The sequence below is a fragment of the Corvus kubaryi genome, unplaced genomic scaffold, assembly GCF_017639235.1.
Source record: "Corvus kubaryi isolate FWS band 111438036 unplaced genomic scaffold, C.kubaryi_AGA036_p1.0 37256, whole genome shotgun sequence".
NCBI lineage: Eukaryota > Metazoa > Chordata > Aves > Passeriformes > Corvidae > Corvus > Corvus kubaryi.
The window spans coordinates 6789738-6804827 of record NW_024581076.1 but is presented as its reverse complement, the minus strand read 5'-3'; the positions used below and the strand labels follow the sequence as shown (position 1 = coordinate 6804827).

Here is a 15090-nt window from a genome sequence, read left to right as displayed (position 1 = left end):
GTGTTCCTTTTGGTCTAGGGATTGACAGTAGGGATGATACACCACTTTCCTTTCTACTTTCTTATGTCAAGACTGAGGTGTCCAAGCAGACTAATAATCAGTAAAGTCGTATGCTGATTTTTGACTAACTCATGGCAGTTTATGGGTATGATTGATCCCAGCAGGGCTGCTGATTTTACTTAAAATGCCAATTACTGTTACTGTGAAAGGTCTGTCAAAGTAGCTGCATGTTCTCTAATAAATTTTTAGCATGGGTTCTAGGTTGAGAGGAAGAGATCCTCCTTAGTGTTCCATCAATGGCCTTTTTTAGCTAGACCTTAAAACCTGCCTGTGTCTTTTAGTTACGAGGCCTTGTTTTTCCTCTCCACATTAAGCCATATTCTTTTGAAAATAGTGTGTGCTCTTCTGATGTTAAGTACTTTTTCTAGGTTAATTTGAGTTACTACAAACAAAACTGTTGACCTGAGAGCTCTTTATCATATATCTTGTTGCAGTTTCCTATAGCAGGATATTTTTGTAAACCTATTGGTTCTGTTCTGTCATATAGTGGTGTCTGCTGCTTCAAGTGGCTGAAGATAGAAGACTCATTTTTGGTATCCCAAATATGATTGACCAAACCAGACTTTTGTGAACCTGTACAAATACTATGAATGTATTTTGATTTATTAATATTTCCATGTAAAAGTCGCTTATAGACTGATTTAGTTGCCTAGTATGTGGATTTGTTTTCAAAGTGCATCCGAACGTAGGCTCTTAAATCTTAAGTGGAATGGTTTTTCAGAATGAGGTAAATTTTTTTGTGTTTTCTTATTCTCAGCATATGTGTGTTTACTCAAGAGCAGAATACTTGTTCACATTCCTGTAAAAAATTAAGGAGAATTTTTTAAAATAAATTTCCTTAGTTTTTGTTTTGAACTGTGATTCTTTTTCTATTTAATCTTTTTGATGTAAACAGTAATCCTAAAATCCCTTGGAATTGTCTCTGATAGAGCATTTTGTTTTCCCATAAGTGATTATTTGGGTGATACTCTGGGTACTATTCTTTGAGTATTGTTTAACAGCACGCCTTGGTTTATGTTTAGTAATGTCAGAAATCTTTTGCTGTTGGGTGACTGAGCATCAATTGAATCTGGATCAATTTGATGTGTTATTTGTCTGTTTAGTGTAAATGCATGTTACAGTTTCTGGTGATACTACAGTTTTATGCTGCTTTAAAAGGATGGTTAGTATCTGAGCTAACATCAATAGCAAAGTATAATTCATTATAAATATGCCACCACCAAGTTAAGTCACAACTATTGGAAAAATAATGAATTGGTAGGTTGAATTTATGTACCCCAACATAATACATCTGGGCTTGGTTTTCAATCAACACAAGTGTTTTTGTGTCATGAAATCAGAGTATTATTGAACCACAGCCTTTAAGCAAGTACTGTAGTAAGACCTGTTTATTTACAGGTAAAATAGAAACATATTTATTAATTAAAAACACTGTGTGAAGATGGATTCATTTGCAGTTGTTCACGTAACTGGGAGCTTTAGACTGCTGCATCTGATAAATGAAACTTGGGATATTTAATCTTTAATATGCAAAAATGTACAGCATTGTTATATTGAACTTATTAATCCATTTGGTATTATAGAAACCAGGAGTATAATTAACTTCATTCCTTGTACTATTTTTAATCAATGGAAACTTTTGAAACTTTAACATTTTTATTTTCATGGAGTGAATGGGAATGTTTTAAGTTCTAAGAATGATAGGTTGACCATGAAAACTATGTTTACTTTCAGAGAGAACAGGAAATGAGAATGGGTGATATGGGTCCTCGTGGAGCAATAAACATGGGAGGTAGGGATCTGAAGGAAAAAGGCTTCTGTAATGTAAATTTTTTTTCTTTGGGACTGTACATGTTACTCAAACACTCTTAATTAAGTAATTAAGGAGTAAGCAATATTAGGAAATAAAAAAACCCCAACATATATCTTGCTTTCAAACAGCTTTTCCCTCCTACCCCCGGTGTATCTTAATTGCTTTGACTATACATGGCAAAAAATGATGTGCAAGTTGAACAAAAATCAGGGAAAGGTGATGCTCTGGGAGTTATCTGATACAAAAGAGGAATTTTATGTTAAAAAAATATTTGGGATTATTTTGGAGTGACTACCTATTCAGAGAAATTGTGACTGTCATTGCATGCAGTGAAATGATGTAGAGGTTAAAATTGGCAAGTTCTTCTTGACATACTTCATGAGATAAATGGATAACGTGCTTAATGTTCTACCAGTTTGCTCCAAGTCTCTATTTGCAAGTATTCTCAGTTAGCTCTTGCAACTTAAAATACTGTCACTGCTAAAAACTATTACTGTGTAATCTAGAAGAGTATAATAACTAGCGCTTGCTCCATATATGCAGACTGAAACAATTTGGAATCTTACTTACCCAGAATATCTGCTTTTAAACAAGAGTGAAGATATTTCTTCAAAATCACCAAATCTAACTAAACTGTGTGAATTGTTAATCTATTGGAAGCTTCCTAATGGTAATTTAAAATAAAGATATAATTAAAAGAAAAGTAATAAAACTATTTTCCCCTATATTTTAAACTTGAGAGTACATGTAAAACTTAGTAAACATTTCACTTGACCTTTTGAGTATTGTGAATTTATAGAGTAATGAATCTGCTTTTCAGATTTTAAAACGGATTATTCACAATGTCCTTGCATTTATTGAGACTTATTTATGGCTGAAAAATAAAAACAGGCTTGTGCATTCAGGGATGATGAAAATTATTAAAAAAAAAATCTGAAGAAAGACATTGTGCAGTTATTTACAAATATTAAACTGAATCATAAATTAAAGCTTAATTTTTTTATTTTATAGTTGTACTTTTGCATATTATTGCAGCATACTTGAAAATTTCATTTAATTAGAAGACTTCATAAATATTGATACTGTGCCAGTTGTCCAGATACACAAGATACACTTTTTACATGCAGATTTTAAATGTGTATTTACTGCAGTTCTTAACAATGATGTTATTGGTCTTGCTTTCTAAGTTTTATGTTAAGACTTGGTTTTAAACTTAATACTTTTAGAAATAAATTGTATAATTCCAAAAATGTTATAGTAACACTGAACTGCTATTTTAAAGTATCCATAGCAAATAAGTGTAGCATTTATTTCTGTAGAGCCTGGATTTTAAGTTCATTTCTCCAGCATATTAACTCCATTGGTACAACCAAAATAGTTGCTCCCAAAACCTTGCAGTAGACCTTTAAATAGTATGTCTTTTGTTGTTGACAGTAGCATCCTTTGTCAACATTTCTGTTGGAACTATAACTTTATTTTTAACTGACCTTACCTGTGCCATTTGTGACTTTTTATAATGTGGGACTGAGGGAGCTCATGATAATTTCCTTAGAAAGCAGAGTACCTCTGTGGCAGATTTAATAAGTTTTGGGCTGACTTGTACAGAACTGCTCGTTTTTACAGCTTTCTGTGACAAACAAGTTCTGAGAGAATATGTATGCCTCATCAGAGCACTTAACTGGATCCGTAGTGCTAAGTACAGAGTATAAACTTTAATATAGAAGAGGCTTTTTTGGGGAACTGTCTCTGCATTGATGAGGATTAATGACTGGCATGTTGGTGCATTTCAGACATTGAGTGGACTTTTTCAGCCCTTCAGTTTGCAGGAAAAAGCTTTTTTTTTAAGTGTCTGCATTGTGGCACGAACACTAATGACTGTTAGTCACTAATTTCCATCTGTTGCTGGACATGGTCCTGTAAATTAACTCCTCACATCAGTGTCCCACCAAAAAGAAAGGACAATCAAGTGGTTAGCTCTTAGGGTCTGCTTTGGAGATAGGAGGATTTTGGAGGACCTCTGACTTACAGCTAATATATAATATACAGCTAATTGTAGTGGCCTCTCGCTGCAAGTATGCAGGGCCCCACTCTCTCTTTGCATTATACTCCATAGTTTTCCTCCTTTCAGATCTGCTTCTGCCTGAAACAGGATCAGTATTCTAGAGGTTTGACAGTATAGGTTGCTATATGCCACCTGGGTGCATTTGTATGATATGGAGCATGAGAACTTTGTTGCAGCTGACAGATAAGTGACAGTACCTGTGAGTGGCCAGCTGGCTCAGTTTAATTAGGCTGATAAACAAGCCAATAGCAAGTAATTTAGCACTTAGTTAATGGTGCTACTGCCTGCACTAAGTGCTGCTACCGTCATGATAGTCCTGCAGAGTGCCTCTAGCCTCTGAGAATAAAGGTTTCTCCTTACACTGGCAGTTTACACTTCTTTTCCTTCTATACTAACTGAATGGGTGACAGTAAAAAACCATTTTAGAGCATATGCTGCTGTAATTTTCTTGAATTGTAGCACGGTCTTCCACCTGCTACATGAACTGATCATGTGTATGGGTAGGTGAGAAGCATCCAACCTGAGTGTACCTTTGCTTTGACTTAGTGTTATGGGGAGAGGTTTGGGAGTTATTCATTACTAAGCTCAAAGACTTCTGCTTTTCAAAATTAGAGGATTTCTGTCACTTGTAATAAACTTGCTCAGCACTTCTCATGTGCTACTGTGTAGCATGCATTGTTTTTGCTAAGGAGTTTGTGGTTGGCATAATGTATATGATCAAACCCAGGTCTTCAATTTTAGCAGCAATATCTTGATGCCGTGATTTCACTGGCTGCTGTGACATGGTGTACTCAAGGCAAGTAATACAGATGTAATTTTGCATACCTGCAGATAGTCGCAGTGCTGTATCTGTGCCAAGTAGCCTCCTTTCAATGATGTGTATTTATATATTTGTTACTAAAAAAGTGCAGTTGTGCTGAGAAGTGAGAGGGTTTATTTTTAAAATATAAACAACAGGCTTATTAGTTTAACAACATGTCAGATTTCTTTATATTATTAAAGTGTGTACTTAAAGTGTACACTAAATTCAAAAGGTATGCTTTCTTCCATTATCAAATTTTGAATGCATACTTTGGGCTGAAAAGGATGGATTATTATGGGGGGCGGGGGGAATGCATCACCACCAGCCTTGAAGTTGATATTTCATAATAGTAAGATGTGAGGTAGATAATCAGACCTTTTTCTTTCTTATAGCAACATGTGAAAATGCTGTGAAGGCATTTTTACCTATGTGTTATGATGTTAGTGAGGACTGGCAGAGTGATGCTTCTTAGTGTAATATTACAGCTAATGATCTCCTCAGAATATGTTTTCAAGATTTTCTTCGGCCTCTTGGATTCAGAATTTTGGAGAAGGTCGTTCTGTTATTTCAATTTCTAACAAAACTACGTAGTTTTCTGGTACCTATACCATAAGTAATTACAGCTAAATGCAAGATTTTATTTATGCTATATTACTAATAGTTGGTTGTGAAGTTGAGTACCATCCCTGGTATTGCTTAGGCTAATATACCGTACACTATATCAATTAACATACTACTGGTAGAAGACTTCTTGCAAATGTACATTTCATCTGTTAAGATCCTGAAATAGCCAAGTTTTCTTATAGCTGCCAATGTATGTAAAATCACTTGAGATTTTTGCTAATTTATGGTGTGCATACTGCATATAGATGCAATATGAACACTTTGGTTCCTGCACTGGAACTGTACAGCTGTATTTAGCTGTAAAGGTTGGGATTTTCACATGAGGCAAATTATGCAGAATAATAGAGATTATTTAAAATCTGTTTAAAAGCAGATGATTGAGATAAATGTACAGTCTCAAAGAATATGTATATTTTTTTCCAGTATTTGAATCTTGTACATTTGGCTTTTTAAGTATTGTAAATTGTTTGTTTGTTCTTGTAAAATTAAGATAGGACAGCTCTAAGTATAGATTGTTTTGCATAGATGCGTTTAGCCCAGCACCTGCTGGTAACCAAGGCCCTCCTCCAATGATGGGTATGAATATGAACAACAGAGGAACTTTACCTGGCCCTGCAATGGGTCCTGGTCCTTCCATGGGACCAGAAGGAGCTGCAAATATGGGAACACCAATGATGCCAGATAATGGAACAGTGGTAACGTATCACATATTTAATTACTTTGAATAGCTGTCATGTCTCATGGCCCATTTTTGTTACCAAAGGTATTTTCACGCTGAGTAAGAATATGTTATGATCTGTTTAAAGTATTTGATAAAACCTTGTCATGAAAATAATTTGCAACCCATACGGGAAATATTTTTTTTGCTATTACTGTGAAAACCCTACTTCCCTTAGGAAAGGTAGTCTGTAAATTTAGACTTTTGCTCTTCTTTTCCTTAGTAAAACTAAATTCCGTGAATTAGCTTGTTGGGGTTTTTGATGAACAGTTAAATGTTGGAAGGTACAAAGTGTGAAGATATCTTTGTGTAAACTATTTAATTTTTTAAAGCAACTTTAGTGTTCTTTATATTTCTTTTCTAACACTGTTAAACGCATGAGATTGACAGTAATTATGCCACTTACAAAATCAGTAGCCAACAGCTATTGATAACTGTCATATCAATACAGGAAAAAGAATATTGCGCAATTGCCACGGGTAATAGGGAATGTCTTCTATACATCTGGAATTTTTAATCAAGGGCAGATAGGCGATTGGGATGCAGTTAAAGCACTAGCCATTCTTGCTTTGTTCTCATAGGCAGTCATTTTTCCTAGCTGTAATGTCTTATGTAGAGAAACAACTATATAATTTAAAATCTGACTTTTACATATTTTTTCAGTACTGTTCTGTTACTAGATACTTGGATTAGTGGTGGTGTGACCTAAAGGAGAATGTAGTATTAACAGTTACTCTGTTACAGTTTTATTGGAATACAGAAGCATTTTGTAGCTGTGGTTTTTTTATATATAGCTTCTCATCAGTATCTGTCTGTGATTGAGAAATCTGTATAATGAAGTTAGAACAAAATCCTTTGTTCCACAGAGGAAAATGAGATTTCGATTTTGCACAAAATATATTGTAGGTCTGGTCTTTACCAGTTAAAAAGGAGAGGATCTTACTTCACATCATAGGAGCCAGCTCATTTTATCAGTTGTGTCATTTCTCACAAAGTGGGGAGGATGCTATCCACAAAATACTGGATTTGGAAATGCTTTTGCTGGAGACCACTGGTCACCTGAAAACATTCTCTTGTGATTATATACACTGAAAAAGAGCTGTATGGAAAAGAACATGGTATCATAAATCACGGTATCTAGCTTAAACTGTTGTTTTTCTACAAAAAGTCATTCCAGGTATGGAAATGTAGGAAATATACTGACACTTCAAAATGCATGTTTTAAAAAAAAAATCCTTTTTCATTCCATTTTTTTATGCATGCTTCTGAAGGACGAATTAGATTTTAGCTTTTTTCTTCATTTTGGACTTTGAAGGTTTTTAACTTGGGGGTCAGGCCCCTACAGAAAGGCATAGCCTTATTGTATTGTTGCTGTTGTTAGACACTTTAAAGAGCCTTTGAGGGCTATCTACTAAAACACTGTAACAGTTATTTTCCACCGAGGGAAATGAAGAATATGCTTTATAGATCAGAAATACAAGTTTAATGTTTTTAATTGGATGTTTGTCTGAAGACTTGAAGGGAAAGTTGTAGCAATCTTCCTTTTGTTTCACTGCAGTCTTTTGAAACATGGATTGTCTTTGCACATAACGTTTTAAAAGTAGCTTCCCCCACTTACATTAGTGTAGTCAGTTAATTACAGCAGTTTTCTTGTTAGCTAGAAAGAGGGGTCCTTATTGGAAAGAGGACTTGACTTTTTGTCCAAAAATCATATGGTAAAGGGATCAGGAATATGTGATAAGTTACTTGTTGAAATTCATATCCATGGCTAACCAGCTGGCATGCATTAAGATAATTTCATAACAGTTTTTACCCAGTGCTACAGATTTAAAGGTACTTTGGCTCAGTAGGAGATCTTTATGCAGCTCTTGAAGTAACCTTTCTCTTATATAATGTTAAACTTGAAACAATGCACATACATACAACCATGATCTAGGTTGCATGTATTTTTATCTATATAGATAGAATGCTGGGGTTTTAGTTACATATACATATATATATGAATTAGCAGACTCCAGAACTGCTGAGCTCTACTGCTGTTACTGGAGTTAGGCTTTCAGAAGAATTATTTTCTGGTTCAAGCATATAAATAAAGTGCTGGTCTTGAATGTTCTTGTTGAACTTTGAATACCTGGGGAGTTGGTGTAGATCTCCGTACAGAAGGAATTTCTTCTGAAAGCGTAACTGCCCTTAACTGGTGAATGAGGAGTTGTTTCCACATCTGATTATACCATGGATCTATGCTTTTAATGGTTTATGTTGAGTTTAAATTTCACCATGTGGGGTTCTATTTTTAAACACTTGCATAAATACTGAACTGTAAGTGCTCAGATGCATGTTTTCTGTTTCGGGTCTTAATTTCTAAGTAAATAAATCTGTGTAAGCAAATAAATATCCTGTGTAAGGATATATACCTTTACTAATATTAAGCATAGAGCTAAGGAAAGTAAATATGGAATATTAAATGGATTTTTACCTCACACTGATATTTCAGAATGAGCCTGAGTTACATAACAAGTTTTTTATAAACTAGGTGTAGTCCAGTTACGCATTTTGTCACTATGTACTTTTGTTTGGACAGAATTTTAAAAGCCTTAACTAAAGATTTCTGAAGTGCCATACAAAAGGCTAACTCCAGGTGGAATGGACTTGAAATATCCATAGATATGTGGGTATAGTAGTCTTAAGGCTATTAAAAGAATAAATATTCAGTGTCTAGAAATACAAAAGCTGATTTCCTCCCCGCCTAGTTTGATAATGTTTCTCTGTCTAATTTATTTAAGGGAGAAGCTTTGTAGTTGGTATGTGAGGCACAGTAGGGCTTAGATATAAAACTGTTTGCTGTCTCCTCTGTTACATAGAGAATATACATTGCTTGAGATGTGCTTGTAAGGATGAAGTTACATTCAGCACCAGAGTTGGTCTTAAGTATTGTTTTGAAGTTTCAATTTACTTACAAAGTTGGAGCATAACATTAGCACTCTTTAATTTCCAGCTCTTTTTCCATAATAACTAATTGAATTGCTCCTTTCTTCCTTCTATGTGTGATCCTGATTCTGCTGGACTATCTGCTGAACTCCATGACAACATCACTTGTGGTTTTTGTTGTAACTCATATTTGGCATGTTCCAAATGGACTTGTGTTAGCATAATGAGAGATTCCCTCAAGGAGGCCCATCCCAGATGGGTTCACCTCTGGTTAGTAGAACGGGCTCTGAAACTCCTCAGCCACCAATGAGTGGTGTAGGTGCCGTGAGTGGTGGACCTGGTGGCTTTGGTAGAGGAAACCCAGGGGGCAACTTTGAAGGACCTAACAAGCGTCGCAGATACTAAATCTCAATTAATTCCTTACTGTTTTAGAAATTCCAGTAAAATTATACAGTGATATGCCTTTATAATTTTAACTGTTATCTGGAAACGGTTCTATTGTTATTGTAGTCTTTAAAACAGTTTCTTTTGTAAAACTCCTTTTGTATTCAGTCATAGGCTTTGTAGTATAGAGCAGAAATGATGCGGATCATTATATAAGGCAATGTGTTTGTGACTCTAGCAAAATACAATGTGTGACTATGCTGTAAAACATGCAGTTATCTGATTACAATAAAACAAAAATCACTGGAAAGGATTTTGGGAATGTTATTACTGAGTAAGAATAATTCTATGCTTAATTATAAGTGGCATAATTTTCATTTTTTCATAGATTCTACTATGTGTCAAGAAAGTTCCATTCTTAATAGTGATTGTTTAGCTAAACTGCATGGTGCAGTACATACTATGAAAAACTTAAAACACAACTGCTTTTGTTTTGACTTTCAAAGAGCGTAAAATTTTATGCAAAGTATTCTCAAAGATACTGTGTCCTTGCTTCTCAATCCACCATAGCAAACTTAGTCACAGTAGGCTTTACAACAGAGGTTATCTGTTAGACAAATTATTAGAAAATTTACCTTGGGGGGGAAAAAAAAAACTTTGGAAAGGAATCTGTATGTATGCTTTATTCACAACAGTATGAGTGAATTTACCTAAACCGTATTTATAGAGGAGAAAATTGGTTGTGATCTCTTTGTGTTCTGCTGATGGTTGAAGTATCTTCCCATTGCAAGGAAGGAGACATTTCTGCAAGCTGGTCAAAAGCTTTCCACTGTGTTTGCACATCATTATTAATAAGAGTACATTTTCCCCAGTGGTTGGTTTGACTAGAACCACGTCTGTTATCAATGAGTAGCTGTTTAATTAGGAAGCAAATACATGTTTTCCAGTGAAAGTAAGTGTTCGCTTGTAGTTGAGTAATACACAATTTGAAGGGTTGCACATGAGTATTCCTCAGAATGATGAATTTGGAAAATGCCCATTTACAGCACAACTCATGGTACATTTGCTGATGGAGTTTTAAGATAAAACTAATAGTAAAGCTATTAGGAAGCTTATTCTGATTCTGCTTTTGTCAGTCTTGGAAGTTGATGGAAAAGACCTATTGGTTCTATTCCTGCAATGGCAATATGTAGGGATATTGGTTGGTTACTCTTACTCTTTTTCCTGTGCAAAATGCTTGTAAAATAGGAGTGTTCTTTTTTATCAGTTCACTCACATTTTCAGAGGTAGAAATTACTAAATTTTTTCTGCATGAATAGTTATACTAAATTGGTTAAAAGCTGAGTTGAAATAACCTGGTGTCCTAATAACATCCAAATGGTATATACATAGCTCAGCATGGGATGCAAGCAACAGAGAGGTCATGTGTGTGTTACTTGTTAATGTAGCAGTGATAGTCTCAGTGGATGGAATTTTGAGCAAACAGTTAACAAGAAAATTGCAGCATTGCTGGCATTTTGGAAATACACTGTTATTTAAATTGCCAGTTTTATATGGCTTAAGATACTGTTTTCAGACAATTCAGGAGTTACCTTGTGTGTAGGTCCTCACTTGTGACATCTGTACTTGCTAAGCATTTGCCTTTAGATTGTCTTTAATGTTGCCATTTTTTGCTTGACTTGATACACACCACACTTTATAGTTTGTAATACAATACTGAGTTACCTTTAGAGTCTGACATACTCTTTCCCCTTGGTATATGTATCACATTATAGCACTCATTCTTAAAATAAACCTCAACCAAACTGCAAATGGTTTTACTTGACACACTGGTCCTAAACCTCAAGATTTGGGAAAATTGCTGGTTTTTCACTGCTATAAACTAGAGTTTACATATAGCAACCACTTAAGCTCTCTGCTCTAGTGTCCTTCATTCAATTGAAAATGCAGTATGCATTGGTATCTAGTAAGGTGTCTAAATATGAGATTACATTTTTCTTGTCTTTTCTGCCCTTGTACATGACTTTTTTTAGGGGATTGAGAAAGTACTGGTGTGAATTGGTAGTTCTAAACTGTAAAGCTGTACAGGGAACATGTTTTAAATACAAATTGAACTAGCTTCAAAAAGTTGGTTCATTTTCTTCAAAGGAAAAGGCTGTGTCGTTCAGGCCTTTTAGCTAGCTCCTGTATATTTGTTTAGCTGTGTAAACCCTCCTCCTTGTAGTATTTGAGTATGTTTCAGAAGAACATTAAATATACTAAATCTGCAAAAGTGGTTCATTCTTTCCATGCCAGCTTCATGCTATTTTAAGTGCATGTTTGCTGGACTGTGGTTTTGGTAGCAAGTGGAGGTATGCATGTATTTGAAAGTTATTAGAGGTTTTATTTAACTTTAGTGATTATCATTCCACAGTTGTGACCTGCCCTTCCTGTAAACCTCTGATTTGGATGGCTCTGCTGCATTGTAGCAGTGGATTTGTCAGCTGTCCTTACTGCAGAAAATCATTCAATCTATTTTTAAATGTCCACGAACCAAGTCCTAACAAATAAATACTGAAATGTTGACTTTGGGCACGTTGTAAAGATTTCATGAAGAATGCCTTTTGTAGCTGATGACACGCTGCTAAGTTCAGCTCTTAAAAGCTTTCTTTGGGCTGCCTGGCTCAACTGTGAAGGCAGTGCTTCTTGTTTTGCCAAATGTGGTAGTAACTGATCCTAGCTGTACAATAAACACCTAATTTTGTTAAAAAAGGAATGGTCCCAAATTGTTTCCTAAAGATGTGGAGATGTGGCCAGCCAGTGTTTTTGCTTGAAGGTTCTGCCCTTTTGCTAAAGTGATTGATTTTTCTTGTTCCTCGTCTGGTTGATCAGTTTATCATTTTTTCTGTGTACACGTCCTCAACTACCTTTGCACTGTTTCACTGGAAAGCACAGTGGAGTCCTGACTCTCTGCTGTATGCTATGCTGAAACAAATAGGCTTGGAATATATATGAATCTGCCAATTACAGTGCACTTACTTTTGTAATGTACTTACTGAGTTTTTACATTATTCCTGAAATTTCATATTCCTAATCTGCCTAATTTTCCTGTGAGATACAATTTTAGTACTTAAAGATAACAAAGCTTTACTATACCATTTAAGTTAAACATGCCAGTACCAGCTTGTCTAACTACATTTGTGTTTGTCACCTCAGTCACTTGAAGGGGAGCTACTGGATGTTTAAGAAATAAAAAAAAATTCATTTTGGTTGTCCTGACCAGTGTTCTCATTAGATAAAGGATGTTGATATCTTGGGAAACTTCATGGTGATCCTAATATACTTTACTGTATTTATTTCCTAAGGAAATCATGAATTACTGTGGATTACCTAGAAAGAAAATTCCTGACCTGCAGTTGTTTTATTTATTGTCCACATAATTTTTATCCAGTTGTACATAAAGATATAATAAGCTGGAGATTCTTACTAGAACAAGAAGTTAAAATAGATGGCAAGAAGATAATATGAACTAAATACTGCATTAATTTAATTTTAACTGTAATCCAGAAGGATTTTATACTATGCATTCTTTTAAGGAGCATTCTGATCTAAGGTATGCTGCCACATGTTAAAATGTTATACCCAACTCATTTCTCTCTTTTCCACTCTTGATTTCAGCTATAGAATAATTTGTTATTACAAATTCTTTGCAAGGTACTAAGCACAAACACAGTGACATTCATGAGCCATGTGTTGCTAAACAGTTGCAGTCTACCTTGAGATAACTTGGCTCAAAAATTCTGAAATAACCAATCTAAAGGCAGATTCTCAAGTGAAAACCAAAACCCTGTAGGCCTTTTGAAGGGAGAAAATATACTTGAAAGAGAGATGTTCAGCAAATTAATGGTGTGCTCTGGTGACATGAAGTTCATTTTATTTAAGCATGTTGCAGAAACAAATTTTTTGCATACTTCTTAATTTATATATTTCTTATAACAACTTGTATCATGATTTTTCCCTTCACAAGTCAAACTGAAGTGTAATCAAACTACTAAAATTGTGTGGAAGGCAGGGTAGCAACTAGAGTCAGTTTATGTTGGACCACAAATGTGAAGGGATTCTAAATGCCATTCCCAAGACTTGAAGTGTTGCATATCCACAGGTGGTTTTAGAGTCTGCATCCAGCATCTTTTGTTAGCTTGTGCTTGTGGCCAAGAGTGGGGGACTTCAGAGAGCACATACTTCCAATGCAATTTAATTGTCTTCTCAGGAGCCCTGAAATTATTAACATGGGCACTGTGCTGTCATCAAGATGCAGAATCATCTTGAAGTTTGGTGCTTTCCTTGGGCTGTTACCTCACTCCTAGAGTGAGGGAGTATCAGTCCAAACTTCCCTGATTCATGAACAGTAAGGAGGGAGTGAATGTGGCCTGTGGGAAATGCAGAGGTTGGACATTACTACTTTAGATTGTTGGCTATTCAGTGCTAGTTTGGTGGCAAATGTTGAACTTGTAGTAACCCGAAAGCATTTGTTTTCTTATAAATTCACCTATTGAAATGTAAAAACTTAATAACAATAAAAGGATTCACTAAAAACTTGGAATACCTAATGTTCCCATTGGACATTTTTATGTTACCTTTCGTTACCTTTTCAGATACACTGTGAAGTAGTCTTAGCAATCTCACCAGTTTAGTGTGTTTTCTTAATAGTTTTGGGTGTTTTCCCATAAAGTATTTTAAAAATCATAGCTGTAGGCCTTTCAGGTGTGTTTTCTCAGTAATCCATGAAATACTGAAGTTAGTTATAAAATTGTCTAAAATGTTACTTGTAGAATAAATAAATGGAACATTAAATTTTCATGAAAACAGTACTTTTTATGTTTTTAAATGCATGGAAACAAACCCTCAATTGTTCATTTCCAGTGGGATAGATTTAATAGGTCTTTTCCATCTTGAACTTCCTTAAGATACTATGAAAATTAATATAGCTGAAATTTGGAGGCATTCTTATTAATGACCTCAGCCTGACTTTTAAAAGCAGCACAAGACAAGTTTCTTCAGAAAAGAGTTTGGAACATCAGCCCTTTTTTCCTAATTGAAGGAACTATTCGGAAAACCGTTCAGAGATAAGCATAGCGTACTTACAGGTAAAACTATTAAAAAGCCCCTCTGCTCTAATGTAGTGATTATTATACACACAAATCACATTGAAAGAATGAAAGCAACTTTGTAAATGTGTGTAAAAACTCAAGTGATTTGTATGTGGTCTCTTGAGTGGAGAATAAAATACTTTATAATAAGAGGTATGAGATTCAAAAGGAACTGGACTGTGTTACTACATACACGTGTGGATAAGGTTTTTCCATTTGTGTTGGTAAATGCTTTGTCTAGAGCTTCCATTGTTCCTGGATTTATTAGTGTGCTTTTATATCTCAGTTTCTGTAGAGTAAAGCATAGCTGTATAATTTGATTGAATTTACATGCTAATTGTATGCGGGACGTTAAGTGCTTGACTTGAAAGAATTGCAGTGAGAATAAAGATACTGTTCTTGACTTTAAGTAAAAACTGCGTGGATCCTTGAACAGGAAAAAGTGTGGAGGGTCCTGTATGGAAATTGAACAAAAAAATGGGAGAGAGGGAATAAAGTAACATAATAAAAGTGAGAAAAGTGTGGTTTAATTTTATATCTACAGCAGATTCACAAAAATAACTTTGAGTC

The 15090-nt window shown here is 35.0% G+C and overlaps 1 protein-coding gene across 10 annotated transcripts in view; it reads left to right on the top strand.

Annotated features, from left to right (window-relative positions):
• Positions 1–15090, top strand: part of PSPC1 (paraspeckle component 1) — a 59479-nt gene that overhangs the window by 26949 nt on the left and 17440 nt on the right. For 5 of the 10 annotated variants that reach the window (XR_006015331.1, XR_006015329.1, XR_006015330.1 and 2 more), the window contains exons 7-8: positions 1795–1852; positions 5887–6056. The exons of 4 other annotated variants lie outside the window; for them this stretch is intronic. Coding sequence is in view for 3 of the 6 variants with exons in the window: in XM_042023882.1 (XP_041879816.1) it covers positions 1795–1852; positions 5887–6056 (228 nt within the window). In the remaining 3 variants the exon portion in view is untranslated. Of the gene's footprint in view, positions 1–1794; positions 1853–5886; positions 6057–9226; positions 14937–15090 lie in introns of those variants that run through there. One more of the 10 variants, XM_042023880.1, reaches the window with a different exon arrangement.